The sequence below is a fragment of the Scardinius erythrophthalmus genome (genome assembly GCF_964197995.2).
Source record: "Scardinius erythrophthalmus genome assembly, chromosome: 10".
Lineage (NCBI taxonomy): Eukaryota > Metazoa > Chordata > Actinopteri > Cypriniformes > Leuciscidae > Scardinius > Scardinius erythrophthalmus.
In genome coordinates, this window is record NC_138230.1 from 7,909,120 (window position 1) to 7,929,727 (window position 20,608).

The 20,608-nt window shown below is 36.7% G+C and overlaps 1 protein-coding gene across 1 annotated transcript; it reads left to right on the forward strand.

Annotated features, from left to right (window-relative positions):
* Positions 1-394: 394 nt before the first annotated feature.
* On the forward strand, positions 395-19,343 carry sh3bp5a (SH3-domain binding protein 5a (BTK-associated)). The gene is made up of 9 exons (XM_081376834.1): positions 395-765; positions 1,864-1,926; positions 4,270-4,398; positions 12,118-12,282; positions 12,406-12,536; positions 13,728-13,770; positions 14,753-14,972; positions 15,714-16,037; positions 18,487-19,343. Exons 1-9 carry the CDS (start codon positions 685-687, stop codon positions 18,672-18,674), a joined length of 1,344 nt encoding a protein of 447 aa, XP_081232960.1. The 5' UTR covers positions 395-684; the 3' UTR covers positions 18,675-19,343.
* The last annotated feature ends 1,265 nt before the right edge of the window (positions 19,344-20,608 follow it).

Genomic DNA, 20,608 nt, shown 5'->3' on the forward strand with positions numbered 1-20,608 from the left:
TTAATATCTCTGACTGACTGGGTCATTTTATGTCACAGCACTGTTGTTATTTTGAAATGACCAAAAAAAGTAAAATAAGATTAAACTTCTATTATTTGGACAAGGATTAAAATACTTTAAGTACTAAAATTGTTTCTTGTCATTCCTTATAGTAATTAAAATAGTCATTTTAAAATATTTTTATGAACATGTCTTCAACTATGAATTCACAAATGTAACAAGAATTATATTTTTGTAGTTTAATTTGACATGTTAACAATAAAATCATCTATCTTTAGAGAGATAATTCAATACATATATGTAGGCCTATGTAACATTTTCAATAACCAGTTCTTGCCTTTACTCAAAAAGATCTATATCTAATCTATATCAATCTCTCTCTCTCTCTGCAGTGAGTGACCCTCATTCAGGACGCCGGAGGGGGCGGGCGAGATCTCACTAGATCTCCAAGCTTTAGCGGCTCCTCATTCTCATGTCTGCCGGTATTTTGTGTGTTTGTGTCTCTGCAGATTCATATCTTTTGGATATGAGGGATCGTGCGTGTTTCTTTTAATCGCGTTTGTCTGGATGAACTAATGGAGTGACCGCAGAAGCGCGGCTCTGCGCGGATCATCGGAGCCCGTAATCCCGGACAGAGACCCGCTTTGTTCGGCTAATAATAAACGAATCGCGTCTACTATTAAAATGAACGACATAGAGAAAGAGAATAAATCTGATGAAGACTCGGAGTCTCTGGAGGAAGAGGAGGTTGACCCGAGGATTCAGGTACAGTGAAACAAAATCAATTTCGACTGATACATCTGAGAATTCGCATCGACAAAATCCATTTAAAGCGGATTAACGAAACTCGACTGAATACTTATAGGCTATGTTGGCTGTATTGACATGTTATATTGTTCTATATGTCGATTATTGTTTTATGTGTCGATCAGAAGTCATTCCTGTTTAACCTTCCCGAAACCAGAACTTAAGTTAGACGGGGTCAAACTCTTTTTTGGATTTAAGATCGATCAGATCGTACATAATTTCATCAGAAGTCTATAATAATCTGATCAGATCATGTTCTGTTGGTTCAGATTGTTCATCAGCTGGTGTTTGATTCGATCAGGGGAACCCCATTGTGACATCATCTCTTATATTGTGTTACATTGTTTCTTCGTTTGTTACATTGAGGAACCGCGTTGACAATCAGATACATGTTTACTTTGACGTCATATTTAGAATTCGGTTTCATTTTTAAAGGAAACGGTCGAGTTTACGCGCTCTGCATGCAGAATTAAGACGTGCTTATGAAGTGTTAGATTCCTGTTAGAATTATAATGTTTTTATTCGTTAGAAAACGATCTACAATGACCCAGTATTTGGACACACTGCTATATTGTTTGACCCTGCAAAAACAACAAAACACTTGCACCAAACTAAAATCACCAAAACATCACAAACAAATTTTCTATAAAGCATGTTTTTTTGTGTCCAGATACGTTGTCTATTTTTTAAACACATTATCAATTGTTTTATCATTTGAAACGTTATATTACTTTCTTTACAATAAATTACACCTTTAAATGCATTTCAAAATGAAGCGTTTCTCTTTGAAAGTGCTCTAAAGAATCATGAAACAAACTGTAAGTCTGTGCAAGTTGAACTGGTTTTTCATCCTCCACCCATGAAAGAAAATAATCCCGTAATGAAAACAACAGTGTGAAACATCTGTGTGTCATCAACGTGTAGCTAACATGGGAGGAAAAGCATACATATGAGCTTCATTTCAGTGTTGGGTTACTTGAAGAACACTTTCCAGATGTTGCTGGCATTGCAACAGACATCTCACTGCGATCTCAACTGGCGTTCTCTCTTCAACAGGGCGAACTGGAGAAACTGAATCAGTCTACCGATAACATCAACAGATGGGAGACCGAGCTGGAGGTAAGGTTCACATGCCTGCTTTCTGCTGTCACTGTTTTTGCTGAAAATGGTTGCAGGCGGAATTCCAAAGACATGTCTGAAAGCTCAGCACCCTCCCCCCCCATCCGGCTCTGACCAATAGGACCATTCCTTCATGCGACTGACACCCTTTTTATCTACTGAGCAGACAGAGGAAATCTCTTCAATCCGAGTCTGGAATTCCGGCTCTGAAAGCCTCAATAGCTAGATGAGTAGTTTAGGAACATACACTTCCTCGTTTCATTCCAAACCCCAGAGACTAACATTCTTCTGTGGAACACAAAAGGAGATACAAATAGTAGTAAATTGCCAGTTGCTAAATTGGCACAAGAAATATCAATTTCCATGTTTTGTTTCAGCTGATTTATGATTTCCTTTTTAAATACAGAATACACTCTTACTAAAAAAATTATGTGCTGGTACCATGGTAAAGGTAAGGCGCCGAATGAGTGATAATAACATGGTAGTCCAAAGTATTTCAAATAACACCATGGTTAAAAAAAACTAAGAAATAATGAGGATTATTGTAAAATTAGCTTTATATATTTGTATATGTGATTATCAGATATATTTTGTAAAACAGGGTTAATCCGTGTAATTTTTGTATTCTTAAGGCAACATTGTAACATTTAAGGCAATACTACTATATATATTATATTATCTTTTTAAATTCCCTCATATTATTATATTTTATTTCAGCTTTATATCTATGAACTAAAATGCTTTTAAAAGTTTTAGTTAGCAATAATAACACTGTAGAATTCAGACATTCGTAAGTCAGTAACACTTTATAATAAGGTTTCATTTGTTAACATTAGTTAATGCATTCATTTACATGAACTAACCATGAGCAATACATTAGTTACTGTAATTACTTCACAGTGCATTCACTAATGTTAACAAATACAACTTTGGATTTCAGTAATGTATTATTAAATGCTGAATTTAACATTAACAAATATTAATAAATGCTGTAGAAGTGCAGTTATTATTAGTGTTAACTAATAATATTAACAAATGAAGCCTTATTATAAAATGTTTCCCATAAGTTCTCTTTTAGTCTTATTTCAGATTCATTTGTTCCTCATCCTCATTTTTTTTTTAAATGACAAATGATCTCTCACGGTTCTCTATATTTCACTGTATTTGGCCTGTGATTAATCAGCAGAGGGAACTTTCTGTCAGAGGAAGTCTAAATCCCTCTGACGTGTCTTTTGTCACAGAGGTCCTGTGTGGAAGGATGTAATGTCAGTGTTTTTAAACATGTCCAAACCCAGTCCACAACAGATTCATGACCGGCAGAACTGGACACGACACACGGACACACGTACGACTCAAACTCACAGGCCCCGCGGCTCATCTTATGCTACAAACGTGCTTGTTTCTTTCTGCTGAGGGAGAGTTTTCTGTCTAGAAAGCAGGGAGTAGATTCCTCCTTAACTGGGTTAAATGCTGAATTGAGTTAGCTGATCCAGCGCTTTTCAGGGAGCAACAAAAGGCTGGCTATTGAAGCGTTGCATTGCTGTGAAAGTGAAAGATGGAAACTCATAATTCAGTGAGATTCCTGAGCATACAGTGCATGTTGCCTGGATATGATGAGCCTGGGAATTATTCAGGTTACACGGACTGCATGTACTGTAATTCACACTTCAGTATACTTGTAAACACAAAGACAAGTATTCAGTTGTTCATACAGCTAAAAATGTTCAGGGAGTCAAACCTTGACAGCACTGTGTTCACTCATGCATATTGCACAACATTTTTTGTTAACACTTTACAATAAGGTTCATTAGTTAACATTAGTTAACTACCTTAGTTAACATGAACTAACAATGAACAACACTTCTACAGCATTAATTAATTTTAGTTAATATTAATTTCAACATTTACTAATACATTATTAAAATCAAAGGTTGTATTTGTTAACATTAATGCAATGTGAACTAACATGAACAAACAATGAACAGCTGGATTTTTATTAACTAACATTAATAGAGATTAATAACTGTTACTGTTACAAATATATTGCTCATTGTTAGTTCATGTTAGTTAATACATTAACTAATGTTGACTAATGAACCCTTAATGTAAAGTTTTACCATTTTTTAATCTGATTTGCTAGCTTTATGCAATATTTAGGAGTGTGTGAGTGCACTTTATCAAGAAACAAAGTTGTATCAAGTTCCCAGTGCTTTCAATGAGGAACTACCTACTGAATTTGACAGATCTGTGAGTTTGTGCCATTGAATATTAAGTTTTGTTTGAGACACTTGAGCATGTGTGATTTTAGATTCATTGTCTGTTATTGACCTCTGTTTTCTTTAGGATTCCCGGCAGAAGTTTCGCGCGGTCCTGTTGGAGGCCACAGTCAAGCTGGACGAGCAGGTCAAGAAGATCGGTAAAGCCGTGGAAGACTCTAAACCGTACTGGGAGGCCAGGAGAGCGGCCCGCCAGGTGAGACGCAGTAATGTTTGTTTTGCTGGATTTTTGCATGGTGTGGAATCTTCTGGAATCCCATCTAGGGAATAAATGATTAGGAAAAACACATTAAGGCCCTTTTAAACTTATAAATAGTCGTTCACAACTGTAAAAAGGAAAGCAGGCTAAAGAACAGAGTTATGTAATGAAGGTTTGGCTGTTGCCATAGAGGCCCGTTGAACAGCAGGAAACAGCTGGTGACCCGGTTCAGCAGGCATGACTCTGGTTCACCTCATAGATCTCTACCAGTAGGTTAAACACAGGCAACTGTGGATCTATGTGCAGAGTAAACTGTTGAAATGACCTTGCATGTCTAGAGCTGGACAATATATAAAAAAATATTCATAATACTTATGATATAAAATTAAAATTAGTTTTGCTTTTAGCTTTTAAAAATACCTTTTTCCTTTGGCCAAGAAGTACACATGTTCACCATGATAATTATAGATAGATAGATAGATTAACTGTCTTTGTTATATTGCCCAGCACTAATCTTGATTTATGCTTAAATAGCCATCCAAAATATATAAAACAGAAAAAAAAATTAGCAGTGCAAAACTATCTTGCTGACTTTACATTGTAAAGTGTCATGAACTAATAGTGTAATCTTTATAGATTAACAGAAGATTAACATGTGCTATGATCAAAAAAAGTGTGATGTTACAAAAGAGCGTGACTTGGTGATTTTGGTGGACAAGTTTAAGAAAAACACGTTTGCCCCAGTTTAACTTCTCATAATCACATGACCGTCTTCCACCCCCAAACTCAGCCGGCGCTGTCAGCTTCTGAATAATGAATGACCTGCAGTGCAGCGCACAGACCATCATCATTTGTTTGCAAACAGGCCTTGGTATTTCCTATAGATAGAAACAGCGAAGGAGAGAAGACTGAACATGACGTCCTTCTAATGCGTCTAAATGCATGAAAAGTCTCTTCTCCTCAGGACATCTTAGCATAGTGACAGTTATTACAATCAAAATCTAGATTTTAATATGAACAACCCAGTAAACAATTATTGTCTTTCAACGTTGAAATATGGTTGAAAATAAGTCGCCTTGGACTGGTTTACGACGTGATTTCAACTAAGTAGTTTCGGCCAGACTGTTTGACTACGTGTTTTCAACTAATAATCTAAGACAGGGTAAGTCTGGTATACATGCTAAAATAAAGGACAAAAACAAACTACCAAAACCATGTTCATTATTATCTCAAATAAATTTAAAGAGTTTTACATATTCCATCAAGACGTTGAAGATCGACCTGTTTTCAACGTTGAAAAATCGTAATTAGACGTTGTAGATTTACGTCTATTCAACGTCTAATAGACGACTTTTTGCTAGCTGGGAAGCGCGTGTCATTAGTGTCATGTGAGTGTGTGTGAGGATGGACTTGATATCCCTGCTGCTTTCAGCCATGAAATTCTCCATATTATCACCTTGTGACAGTGATAAATCAACACAAATGTCTCTCTCAAACAGTCATAAAAGAGCTTTTTATATCCAAGAGGTGACTTTAGTGAGAGTTCTGCTCAACTTCTGTCAAAACCCAACAGAAGTGCAGTGTTTATCTGCAGTGTATATTCAAACGTTTAGAGTTATATTTATTTATATATAAATAAAGAGAGAGAGAGAGAGAGAGAGAGAATTCTCATTAGATAAACTAATTTTATTTCAAATGAAGTGATGAAGAGATTGACTCTCTTGAGAAAGCTGTGAGAAGCCTTCAGAAAGACAGAAGCTCCGGTCACTCGCTCATATTCTAAGTCTATTTTTATACGCATTAAAACAAAATGATCTGACATTAGTCATGAGTCAGTAAACAGCCGCCAAGAAAAAGACAACGCTAGCTAATCTTTTAAAAGCTCCTGGTAAAACCTGATTCATTTAAGCTGAAGTGTACACTGATCGTAAGTAACACATCTGTACGTCAGCATCTACTCATGAACTTTCTTATTGTGAACGATACGATCAAAAGAAACATAATAATACAGATGGAGTAAATAATACGCAGCACACACACACTGTTATTGATGTTAGCTAATATGATTTAATGGCTTGATTTAATCTTAATATGCATTATACCACTGTGTTTGATCTGTGTAAAGCTGAAGTCAGTGTGTGTGTGTGTGTGTGTGTGTGTGTGTGTGTGTGTGTGTGTGTGTGTGTACATTTCTCTGCGCTGGTAATGAAATGAAGGTGGTCTTGTGTAACTGTCCTGTCATCACCTTAAAAGACCACCATGATCTGTCTGTGTCAGTGGGTGAGACACACAGCTAAGACTGGCAATGCCAGCTGTCTCTCCGTCAGAATGCCAACGCCCACTTTACAGCCAATCAGAACACAGTACACGATCACACCTCCAATGAGCAGACAGACAGACAGACAGACAGACAGACAGACAGACAGATAGACAGACAGACAGATAGATAGATAGATAGATAGATAGATAGATAGATAGATAGATAGATAGATAGATAGATAGATAGATAGATAGATAGATAGATAGATAGATAGATAGATAGATAGATAGATAGATAGATAGATAGATGGATGACCTTGATTCGGTCGGTCTGTCTGTCGGAATATCTGTCTGTCTGTCTGTCTATCTAAATATATAGATAGATGGACGGGTGTGTCTTTTAACAGTGTTCAGTGTGTTCTGGCGCGTCTCTCACCTCTCGTTCCTCTGGCATCTGTTCTGTCCTGTGACACGTGAGACTTGAGCAGCAAACATCAGACATCAGTGACAGGCGACTCCAACACGTGTCAGCTGACCTCACACCTCACGTCCCCTCACAGCGTGTGTGTGTCTGAGTGTTGATTAGAGATGAGCAGAGGTTTTAAAACAGACACACACACACACTATCGTGGTCAAATCAAGGTCATTTGAACTGACAGTACATGGAGGTGTTATCCAGACTGAGACTGCACTGGATCTTCTCCTGCTGCAATGTCTCATATGCAAATGTAGAACTATTTTAGTTAACCACTCAGTTGGACATTAAAATATTCAAACATTTGTTATCTCATTTCTTTTCTGCTCACAGCAAAACATTGTCCAAACTGTCCCTTCTGTTTGTTCAAAATAGCATACAGTACTACTACTGTTTCTGCAGTATACTATGCACTTTATGCATGCATAAAATAAACATGACATATTACATTTGCACAAGAATTAGATTAGGTAATGAATGACGCATCTTACTATCAACCCGCTCATTTTACTCATAATAATTGTTCAGTGTGCATTATGTATACAATATGCACATGCATTCACGGAATACCTGGATGACTAATTACATTTGCCGTAATGTGCTTGTGTATCAAACAGTGCAATGAATATTGTCCCCAATTATACACTGCACTTGACCTAACCTTGTATTTACAGTGTGATGATTGAATCAGAATTAGTGCCATCCAGGCTTGATTTCTTTTACATCCTTTTCCTGGACTAAATATTTGACTTCTCAAAAGTTTATTAAAATGAATAAAAATGCTAAATAATAATAGTTATTTCTAAGATTATAACTGAAAATACCACTGTTTATTGTTGCACACTGCATCACGTCATTAATAAACTGCAGGCAGCATACAGGAGACACTGTGGTATTGAACTAGTACACTGGAAATGCTAAACTTCCTGTTTTCTACACAAATATTTGGCCTCAATTTAAGATTTATGTATTTGAATTGCATATAAAACATCAACTTGCACAGTTTTAATATAGACAAGCTAATAAACTTAATGTAATGCATATTTTTCAGTCATATTTAAAAGAAACAGGTATGAATTATGTAATAGTAAACATAAACATTAAAAAAATATATATTTTAAAATACACAATTAACCAGGTATATGAACTTTTAATCAATCAATCAATCAATCAATCAATCAATCAATCAATCAATCAATCAATCAATCCAATTAGTTTCAGTCTTTGAACTAATTGAGTATGGTTTGTTCCACAGCTTGCCATATTCAAACTTTTTAAGTTAATACATTTAATTGTTTTCACAATTATAATATTTATGCTCATTATGCATCTTGAAAATATGGTTATTTAAAAAAAAGTTGTAAATATATGCAAAGAGCTAATAATAAACTAGCCATTTAGTTTTTTACACTTCAGGGCCACTATATTGTTCTGTAAAAGCAAGACCATTTTAATTTTAAGTCAGATGAATTATGCTATAATAGGAAGGATTGTGGACAGAGAAAGAGAAGGAGCTCGTATTGCATAAATCATAGTCATGAAGAAAGATCCGGATTGTTTACTCTGATCCCTGTGGATCTGTGCAGAAGGAAAACAGCCGTCTTTGTCTCATTTTGGATGAGGTTGTGGAATTCCACTGGTTTGCTTATTGAATGCTAGGAGATCTACACTCTCGCTTATGTATAAAAGATGTTCATGTGTGTTTTCATAAAGGGATGTCAATCAAAAGACTTTAATCTGTGATCATGCTAAAACCAGCAGGAGGAAGTTTGTAGATTATTTACAGACAGTGAAGTTAACATGCAAACATACTTCTGCATTTAATGCGAATGCTAATAAAAACACGGGGAAGTTTCCTGCGTTTAGTTATTGAGGTGATTATGCATCTTCAGATCATACTGAAGTCCTTAAATGGTAATTCAACACGATTTCATGAATACTGCTCATGAAAAATTCATCATGTCTGACCGAGTTTAGGAAGAAAATAGGTCAGCAAACCAGAGAAAATCATACTTGTGCTGCCTGTCAAACACATTACCAGGAGGAGAAAACGGGCAGTAAGAAACAGACAGTGCATTTCTGTTTCCTTCTCAGCACAGACACACAGAACATGACAAGTGTGTGTGAACAGACAGGCAGATGAGCAAGTGTGTGATTTTGATCTTAAAAGCTCCACAGCAAGTGAGAACCTTTATTGACGTAACTCTTAATCTGTCATTACAGTGTTAACAGAGCTCAGCTTCACCTGACCTTAACCTTGACCTCGTGAGGGAAAGTGTCTAAAGGCGATCGGATCACAAGTGGACGACACTAAATACAGCTGTAAACAGGGTCTAAAACGTTTTGAGCTTTTTGACCACTTCAACAACACATTCGACCGGATTGCTTTCGTTGTGTAAACGCTCCTATGTCTACTAGATGTTTTTCCAGCGTCTAGCATCTCTCACTGTGCATCAGTATGTTAGGAATCCCTTCAGAGTCTTCAGGAGCACAGTTCATCACGAGTTACATCACAGCCACAGTGACGGCTTTATGGCTGTCGTCTCTCCAGACTCCGGCGGGCCGACACACACAGGCTCTTTGTGACTGAGCAGCTCGGTCAAAATCACAGTATTATGAGTGACACACAATGGGCAGTTGACAGATCGGGAGAAATGCATCATCTCTCATCATCTGTAGTGTGGGCCGCTGTTCTGGGTTACTCTGTGGTCATGTGCTGCACCACTGGGTGTTGATTGAGTCATGGATTTTGTAATAGCCAATACTGAAAAAAGAACATTTATAGAGCAGTGTGCACAACGGCCAATATAAAGATTATAATAATATACACTGCTGTTCAAAAGTTTGGGGTTTCAGTAAGATTTTTTGTGTGTGTAATTAATACTTCTATTTATCAAACATACATTAAATTGTTCAAAAGTGAGTGTTAAGTTTTCTATTTCACATAGTATTAGTAGACATAGTATCTATTTCTTACTTTTGAACATTCTATTCATTAAATGTATCATGGTTTCTACCAAATTTGAATGTAGAAACAATGTTTTCAACATTGATTATAAAATTAAATGTTTCTTGAGCAGCAAATCCGCATAAGAATGATTTCTGAAGGATCATGTGACACTGAAGACTGGAGTAATGATGGAATAAATGGTCATTAATCACAGGAATAAATGACATTACAGTATATTCACATAGAAAACAGCTATTTTACATTACAATAATATTTCACAATATTACTGCTTTTACTGTTTTTTTAATCAAATAAATGCAGCCTTGGTGAACAGAAAATCTTACTGACCCTAACATTTTTAATGCTAGCGTACTCATTTTATATAATACAGTTTAATGACAAATAAGACCTACAGAAAATTGCTCAAATCAAACAAACACCTTTTCGATTAAAATGTTTTAATAATCACTAAAAACGCTTAAACACTGCCCCACTGAGAAGCCAAAGCAAATTTAGAGACCAGCCTTTAATGTCTCAGTGTTGCTTCAGTGTGGAGCGTTTGCCCACGCAGACATGCCATCATCACATCCCTGCGTTAGCAGAGGCCTAAATAGAGCTATTGTTTGATGCTGCACATGCATTGTTTCATGATGTTGAAAGCTCGGTTTTGAACAATGGTCAGAAAGGTCAGTTCTGGAAACGTTTGACATGACGCATTACCAAATGTGTTCATGAACCCGAGGAAACTAAGCGTTCACCTCATCTCGCTAATGCTAACTGACGTGTAAGTGTGTGAGTCGTCTGTCTGAAGAAGTGCATGTCGTCTCTCGCTCTCTCTCTCTCTCTCTCTCTCTCTACCTTCACACTGTACTGAGCACTTCTGGATTCTTCCATGCAACACAGAAATACACTGACGTTCGTTCACACAGCGCTGGCCGAGCCACTGACTCCAGCTGGGATTTTTAATGGACTGCGACACAGATAAAGCAAGAAAGCAAGCAAGACATAAAGTTAATATGAAACTAGTAATTCACTTACTGACCTTGTCTGCGTAAAGTTATATCCAGTTTTTTAATCTCCTGCCATGAGATTAAAGCTGGAATACTTTTTTAAATAAACACTCTTATAAATTATTGGCACTGATGGTTCCATGAAGAACCTTCAAAATCCTTGGAATCTTTCCATTCCACAAAAGGGTTCTTTAGATCTGTAAAATATTTTTCGCACTAAAAAAATGGTTCTTATAAGAACTTTTAGCTGAAATTTATTTTGGGGAACCGAAAATTTACAGCATCACTGGGAAACCCCCTTTTAGAAGCTGGGAAAATGACAATTATTATTAGATTCTTTATAACTGAGAAAAGCCTCATGGATTTGATTGCACAGACCCAGGAGGTGAGATGATTGAGCTTTATGAAATATACATTAGCTTCTTGTCTCAAGCTACTAGTTTTCTTTATGAATTCTTTAGCAGAATATAGATTTGAATAATGAAAGAGGGATCGTCTGTAAATGAGAAACTAAAGATTAAATTGTGTGGTTACAGTTTAGAGTAAGATCCCATTATGGGACTAATGCTAAATAATGTTAACAAATGTAAAGTGGTACCAATTGAACACAAACTTAAATCACACTTTAATTCTTCCATAAATAGAGTCTTCCCTGGAGAACGTCTCACAATGGCACTGAATTGTGGTACATTTGCGTCATCAGTATGAGCAAATGACAGAGTATTGACAGCAGTTGTTTACTACGGTATCTTGGTAACGCTAAGGATGTGTCATCATGGTTTACGTAACAACATGTGCACACTTGAATCTGTCAGCTGCGAATGCATTGCAAGAGATGAAGAATGTGAGCTGCTCGCTGAAGACAGTTTCTGCTGAGACATGAGTTATACATTTGTCTGCAAATTATGCTTCAGCAAATTATACCGTATTGCTTAACATAGATACATACACAAGCTTAATTTCAAGAGTTTGGAAAACAGCCCAAAGTCCTGAAACTATTGTAATATTCTGATGTGTTTCAGGCTCAGGTTGAGGCTCAGAAAGCCACACAGGAGTATCAGCGGGCCATGGAGAACCTGCGGGCAGCGAAGGAGACCATCGCTCTGGCCGAGGAGCGTCTGTTAGAGGAGGACAGCAGACAGTTTGACTCGGCCTGGCAGGAGATGCTCAACCACGCCACCCAGAGGGTGAGAGACACAACAGCACTCACCATACACATGCTACACCATACATGAGTTCCTGTAGCTGTAGAACACAATATTCTGTTCTATGTTAATGTGATTCTGAACTGCTCTGATTGGCTCCTCCAGGTGATGGAGGCGGAGCAAACCAGGACACGCAGTGAACTCGAGCACAGAGAAACAGCGACCAAATACAATGCCGCCATCAGCCACATGAGACAACTGGAGAAGAAGCTCAAACGCACCATCAACAAGTCCAGGTCAGAGGACAACCATCCATCGCTCCATCCATGATCCATCCCTCCATCCATCCATCCTTCCATTCATCCATCCATCCATCCATTCATCCATCCATCCTTCCATCCATCCATCCATCCATCCATCCATCCATCCTTCCATTCATCCATCCTTCCATTCATCCATCCATCCATCCATCCATCCATCCATCCATCCATCCATCCACCCATCCATCCATTTAACCATCCATCCTTCCATCCATCCATCCATCCATCCATCCATCCATCCATCCATCCATCCATTTAACCATCCATCCTTCCATCCATCCATCCATCCATCCATCCATCCTTCCATTCATCCATCCTTCCATTCATCCATTTCTCCATCCATTCACCCATCCATCCATTTAACCATCCATCCTTCCATCCATCCATCCATCCATCCATCCTTCCATTCATCCATCCTTCCATTCATCCATCCATCCATCCATCCATCCATCCATCCATCCATCCATCCATCCATCCACCCATCCATCCATTTAACCATCCATCCTTCCATCCATCCATTCATCCATCCTTCCATTCATCCATCCATCCATCCATCCATTTCTCCATCCATTCACCCATCCATCCATTTAACCATCCATCCTTCCATCCATCCATTTATCCACCCATACATCAGTCTGTTTTTGATATACATACACTACCGCTCTAAAGTTTGAGGTCTGTAAGATTTGTTTTGTAAGAAATTAATGTTTTTATTCAGCAAGCACACATTAAATTGATCAATCAACAGAAAACCTTTGTTCGAGGCATTTATAAAAATAATACAAATAAATCATGTTGCAATTGACATAAAGAGGAGACACCTTAAAATCTTGCTGAAACAAGTTCTGCACGCACTCGTTCTGCAGGACATGCATCATTCATAATGATCCATTTCAAAAACATATTTGGGAATAAAGTTATGTTTGCTAAGAAAACCCACAAAATGTTTCCTCTCTCACACATATAAATGACCAAAAACTCTGTGTTTCCCCACCCCGGGCCTCTGCTGCGGATGAAGTGTAGTTCAGTGTGGGGCGTCTCTAATGTGTTCCAGATGTGCTTCTGCTGATGGAATGTGCCGGTTCCTTCACAGCGCTCTGTTGTTGCCGTGGAAACCGGCTCTGAGACTCACTCTGTTCTAATCGTCCTCTTTCTCTCCCTCTGCAGGCCGTACTTTGAATTAAAGGCGAAGTATTATCTGCAGCTCGAGGTACGTCAGTTTTTAATATTCATTCATTCATATTTATTTATATTTTATCTGAAGAAAATGAAGGCTAGTTTTAAAACCATTAAGTACTCATTTCACCCTTAATTCTCATTACTGTAATATGAATAAAATCATTTTTATTTTTTATATTATATAATCAGAAATTATTTAAATTGTAATTTGTTGATTTATACATCATTGTAGTTTTTGTTGTACTGAAATTAACTTCTGTTGATATATATAAATCATTGTACTACAGTAATTTTGTAATATTTTAAAACTTCAATTAAATTTAAATATAAATTAAAAATAATATTTGTCAAATATTTAAAAAAAATATAATATTTTTTTTTAAATGTGTTGAAATATTATGTTTTAATGTATATTTTATTTTAAAAAAAATACGGTATGTAAAAAGGTAATCTAAGGAGAATCACCATTAAGAACAATGGAAATTACAATTAATAAATATTTTTTTAAAAACATAGAAGCGCATTACAGTAATGAAACTACTTCAACCAAATGTATATTTAAATATATAATTTTTAAAAATATATTATGTTTTAATATATTTTATATTTTATTTAAAAAAATACAGTATGCAATACAGTAATGATAATCTCAGAAGAATCATCATTGAGAATAATAGAAATATAAAAATAATATTATAAATTAAAATGAATAAATATATAGATAAATAAATTTAAATACATACATGCATACAAATTACAGGCGCATTACAGTAATGAGAATTTGGGGGGAAATGTGCTAATATGTTATTAAAAATAATGTCACGATATTAAAAATGTAATGATACAAAGGTCCCTTCTTTAGACATTTTCTTTAGACAATTTTTGCATGTTTTTAGTCATTCAAGAGTATTCCTATTAGAAACACAAACTAACATGTAGATTTGATCTGAATCTTGATTATGAATATATGTGACCTGTTCTCCGCTTTATCTTGTCCTCCTTCTCCCACACAGCAACTGAAAAGACGGGTCGACGAGCGTCAGGCTAAACTGACCCAGGCCAAAGCCGAGTACAGGACGGCCCTTCGGAACCTGGAGACCATCTCGGATGAGATCCACGCACGCCGCCGGCTCTCGGCCATGGGGCCCCGGGGCCGAGGGGTGGGGGCCGAAGATGACGGGGCCGCTACCGACGACATCGCCAACTTCAAAATGGAGTCTGACGGCATATCCAGTAAGTGAGATCATACATAATGCACATTGTAATTCAGTTTGTAATACATACAGCAGTCCTGAAAAGAAACATTTCACGAAAATAAATTCATTTGGTTTAAAATGGTATATGACATTTTATCCAATTCAATAAAATTCATACATTTTAAGTGATTTTATATTTTTTTGTGCCACTGTATAAGCGAAAAAGTAGTTTACAATCAAATCTGTCAAGCAGTTTCACGCAACCTTATAATTCATTTTTTACTTCAGTTTTATTTTAAAACTGAAACTAAACTAAAATTTTAAATGTTGCTTTGGCAACTAACTGCTGGTACAAAATAATTTTATTTTAGACTGACTACATAGATTTTATTCAGTTCTCTTATTTCAGTTTGATTTCACTTCAGCTGTGCCTGTTTTAGACCAGAGAGACGAAACAAAATTGAGCTATTACAGTGGCACAAAAAAGTGAATATAAACTTCAAAAATGTATATATTTTATTGCATCAGATAATGAAATATCATATTTGACCATTTTGCACCAAACAAACTTCTATTTGTGAAATGTTTTGCTCACTTTCCAAGACAGTTGTATGTATTTAATCCTTTCTAGTCAATTTGTCAAAGAGCCAACAATAGTTGTAATATACACTTCCAGGTTTATTAGATAACTGGATTGGTAAGTAAGCCAGAAAAGAAGTATCAACTAACAATATTCAAAATGCTGATGTAAACTCAAACGGTTGTGTTTTTTCTACAGTGATTTCAGTGAATATGGAGGACAGCTGCACCGGCACGACATCAGAAGACGATCCCGAGACACGGTCCACCGGCAGCCTGAGCTCCACGTCTGCACCTCTCGACCTGGCCTGTCCGATCCCCTCCTCTCCCTCCTCATATCCCCTGCTCTCGTCCTCCTGCCCGTACCCGTCCTCCTCGCCCCCGTCGTCTCCCTCCGCCGCTCCTGAGCTGCTCCAGCTGCCCGGCTCGGGCTCTCTGGAGGGCTTCGAGCAGGTGTCTCCGGTGTTGGGCCCTCGCAGCGAGTGCAGCGGGGCCTCGTCTCCAGACTGTGAACAGGAACGAGGTGAGAGCCAAAAACCTTGAACCATGAGGACTGACTCACATGTGTGGAGTCATAAAGTTACCGGCCAACTAGCGAGTTTTATTCACTTGCCAAAGACAGTTTTACTTACAAGGAATTGTGGCATTATGTTTATTATTCACAAAAATGTATATATATATATATATATATATATATATATATATATATATATATATATATATATATATATATATATATATATATATATATAAAAAAATATTTAACAGGGAACATGAAAAACAAATGTTGTGCCAGAGTTAGCTAATTTGCATACCGGTATGTGGTCTCTGGACAGGATGTTGTTACATAAAATTACAGCACTCCATTACAATGGAGAAAAGAAGAACATAATAATAATATTACATCACAATATAACAAATTACAATATCACAATATCAAATCACAACAAAAAAAAAGAAAATTCCAAATTAATGATCACATGATTGATTTTTCTTAAGCCAATATTTTTTTTTTTTTATGTGTGACAATAAACAAGCCTATGGAAGCTTGTTTCCGCCACAAAATAAAAAAAATAAAAGATAATTGCGACTTTTTATCTCACAATTGCGTGAGATTTGCAATTATGTGTTATAAAGTCAGAATTGCGTGATATAAAGTCAGAATTCTGAGATATAAAGTCAGAATTCTGACTTTTTTTCTCGCAATTGCGACTTTATATCACGCAATTCTGACTTTATATATCAGAATTCTGACTTTATATCACGCAATTCTGACTTTATAACACATAATTGCAAGTTTATATCTCGCAATTCTGACATCTTTTCTCAGAATTGTGAGATATAAAGTCCAATTCTAAGGGGAAAAAAAAGACGGACTTTTTTTTTTTTTTTTTACCTCAGAATAGTTTATATCTCACAATCCTGACTTTATAACACGCAATTGCGACTTTATATCATGCAATTCTGACTTTATATCTCCCAATTGCGTGATATAAAGTCAGAATTCTGAGATATAAAGTCAGAATTCTGAGATATAAAGTCGCAATTGCAAGAAAAAAAGTCAGAATTCTGACTTTATATCTCGCAATTCTGACTTTATATCTCAGAATTCTGACTTTATAACATGCAATTGCGACTTTAAAACACGCAATTCTGACTTAATATCTCGCAATTCTGAGAAATAAAGTCAGAATTGCGAGATGTAAACTCGCAATTGTGAGATAAAAAGTCGCAATTATCTTTTATTTTTTTTATTTTGTGGCGGAAACAAGCTTCCATACAAGCCAGAATGATTAAGTCATAATTTAAGTGCTTGTTGATTGTCCCCCATTTTCTTTAAAAAAAGCAAAAAGGCACTTACAATGGAAGTAAATGGGGCCAATCCGTAAACATTAAAATACTGAATGATTCAATATTATAAGATCCTTCCAATCAGAGTCTAAAAGCTCAATGCTTGAAATTAATTTGCTGCGTATCCCAAAAAAAGGATTACATGCTGAGATTCTAGCAATCTTCTTTTTATTATAAGTGCAAAAAATAAAGCACAATCTTTGTAAACATTTCGTCTTTATATACAATTTCTTACATATCATTCAACACATGTACACTTAATTTAGCAATTATTGATTAGCAATTAACAAATCCGAAGGAGGAGGAAAAAAACAGGATAGATTAAAGTCTTCATTCAATCTATGTGTTTGTACAGTATTGAGACGAAAAATCCATTTGCTTTCAGTTTGCAATAATTTCTGTTCCATATTCGCACACCGACGCATTGGAAGTACCATGTCTATTCCACAAAAAGACATCTCATTAACTAGTATAATACACCTCTGGGAAATGTGGAGCAACTGGTGATTAACGATCAGCTCTATATAGCACTCCTGTGTTCATTAATACGGAATCTCAGCTTTTTTGGGGGATATGCAGTAAATGAATTTGAAGCTTTGAGCTTTTTTGGGAGGATCTTAATGTAAAACATGGATTGAAAAATGCGCAAGACCCTTTTCTCTCTGTTTGATTCGAAAGTATCGTTACAAGATGTAAACAATACGCATGTAATCATGCTTTTAGTGTGAAAACAAAACAAAATCACTTACATTTTTGTTATATCCATTCTTACACCTTTGTCGCAATGTCATAAGCCCTAAAAGGACCGTAAAAAATGACTTTAACAGCTCAAATAATACACATGAACGGAAGAATTAATCATTTTACATTTGTTTAAAATTGAAATTTGAACATTTTTAAATCTTCCAAAAATTAGCCCTATTCACTTCCATTAAAAGTGCTTGATTTTTACTTTATTTTAAAGAAAACGACATCAAAATGATTTTATTGAGGTGATAAACATTATGCCACAAATACTGTCGACTCGGCTTAACTTGTTCTGAACCTGAACATACCTTCAGTTTTAGATGTGATTTCTGATGTTCATTTGATTCTCATCAGTTGTGTGTGTTTTCGAACAGGTGAGAGAGCCGAGGGCGCAGAAGTTAAACCTGGCCGAACGAACACCACCAGCGGTCAGAAAAGCTCACGCCTAGAGAAGAGCCTGCGCAGTTTATCTCTCCAATCCGCAGACACGAACGACACGGACACTCGTTCTTTCACTGTGACCTCCAACACACCAGCAGTGCTGCTTCTCAACAGTGTTTAGGAACGCAGACCTTCAGCACAGGGGCCAGGGCAAGGGCCCGGATCTGACACTACAGTATGACGAAGGAGCCATTGTGTGAATCTGTTATCATCTCAGTGTTACGGACATCTCATCTCAGACTGGTTTAAAACCAGAAAACCATGAAAGTATTAGAATTGCCATGCAGACATCAGCTATGAAGTGATGGGAAATATATTGAACTTTTCATCATCACTGAGTGGATGCTCTTCATGTCTTCCTCAAATGTTCGTGTCGTGAATGGACATTGTTTGTATTGTATCTTCTGCCACGGCGTCTCACTAGCTCACTTGAAACGACTCCATTTTGATTGTTGTCGATGACACACTTACTAACTGTTGTAGCATAAGTGTCTGAATACGTCACCTGACTCTCCAGCGACTGTAAAGAAAGCGTACGACTGAAAAGCGGCGAGTGGGACGCCAGCCTTAGCAGAAGATTTCTGCACTTGTTTTTCACTCTGTCGGCGTTGTGCGATGAACTTTCTCTATAGTCTTAGATTTACTCCACAGGTCATAACGTAACGAGGGACTCGTGTAGTTCAAAGCTATATATTTATACTCAGTGTTTATCTCGTTATCATGATGTTATCGATGTGTTCTCATGGCACAAAGTTCTTATTTGTGTAATAAACAGATGCTCACAGCTTGAGTCTCTTTCCACTGTTGTGATTTCACACATTAAGTTTTTATTCCAAAACGGAGAGTCTTGATCTTGGACTTGAGATCTCACCAGACATTAGACCTCATAGGCCTCAGTCTCAAATTTAAAGGAATAATTCACCCAAAAACAACAACTGTCATCATTTACTAATCCCCATGCTGTGTAAAACCCATTTGACTGTCTTTCATGGAACAGAAAAAGATAAGTTTTGACAAATACCATATAACATGGGGGTGGGGATATGATGACAGAATTTTCATTTCATTGTGATATTCTTTGTCTGGATGTCAGTTTAAAGCCAAAAGTATAGCCTACTTTCGGTTTTGACGCGTACAGTGCATTTGATGTAAATTTCATTCCCAGCATAGTACGTGGATATTGTACGCTCACTATGAGGGTGTGAAACTTGACAACACTAAGCAGCCAATCATGTCCATCATCGCTTACCTTTCCGTGAACTGATGTCGTGACCAATTACATTAGTGTTTCTGCGGTTAATTTGTTTATAGCAAGCTAGCCTTCATGTCAGTCTAGTTGCTGCTCTCTAACAGTGAGCCTTTCATCAGCGGGATTGGTTTGAACTCTTTAGCCGCCAATGACACAAATTTCTGTAATTTATGAGACAACGTGCCATTGACGGAAAATTCCGACTTTCCGTGTATTCACTGTTATACGGGAGGAGGGCGCTTCTTCTGAAGAGTGCTGAATCTCCTGATCAAAACACAGGCGAAGAAGAAGCAGAAACAACTTACATATGTAAGCACTAAGCAGATGCATGTGTAAAAAAATGCAATCATCAACATTAAACAGCATATAAGTCAAAACTGCCTAATGTTACTGAGTGAAATGTCGACCCAGGATGAGCTCTAGGACACTGAAGCTTTGGGGGTGTTGATGGACTCGATATACTCCATCTGTGTTCTCGATCATCTCTGAATCTGATCTAGATTCAGTTTTGTCTTTGACAAACGTTTTCTAAACGTTTCTAAAACTAAACAAAAAGAATGCATTTAACTAGAGTAAAAAAATGTTTTTAAAGCAGATGTTCTGTTCTTTTGATATTGCATGTTCGGATATTAATACAACAAAATATTCTGGGGGCCATGAGAATTATGTGAAAATGATAAATGATATGCTGGCGGTGGCTAGTGGCAACTTTAAAAAAATAAAAAGCTGGCGGGGAAAGAGTTATTTAGAAGGTGGAGATAAAGGTATGCCATATAGTTTACATGGAAAGGGAATAAATAAGTTAT

What these genes read in the sequence shown, in the direction of transcription:
- sh3bp5a (XM_081376834.1), top strand. Translation starts at nt 685, where the DNA reads ATGAACGACATAGAGAAAGAGAATAAATCTGATGAAGACTCGGAGTCT. An exon ending in GATGGGAGACCGAGCTGGAG is followed by an intron (nt 1,927 to 4,269) that starts GTAAGGTTCACA and finishes TGTTTTCTTTAG; the next exon opens with GATTCCCGGCAGAAGTTTCG. An exon ending in GGAGTCTGACGGCATATCCA is followed by an intron (nt 14,973 to 15,713) that starts GTAAGTGAGATC and finishes TTTTTTCTACAG; the next exon opens with TGATTTCAGTGAATATGGAG.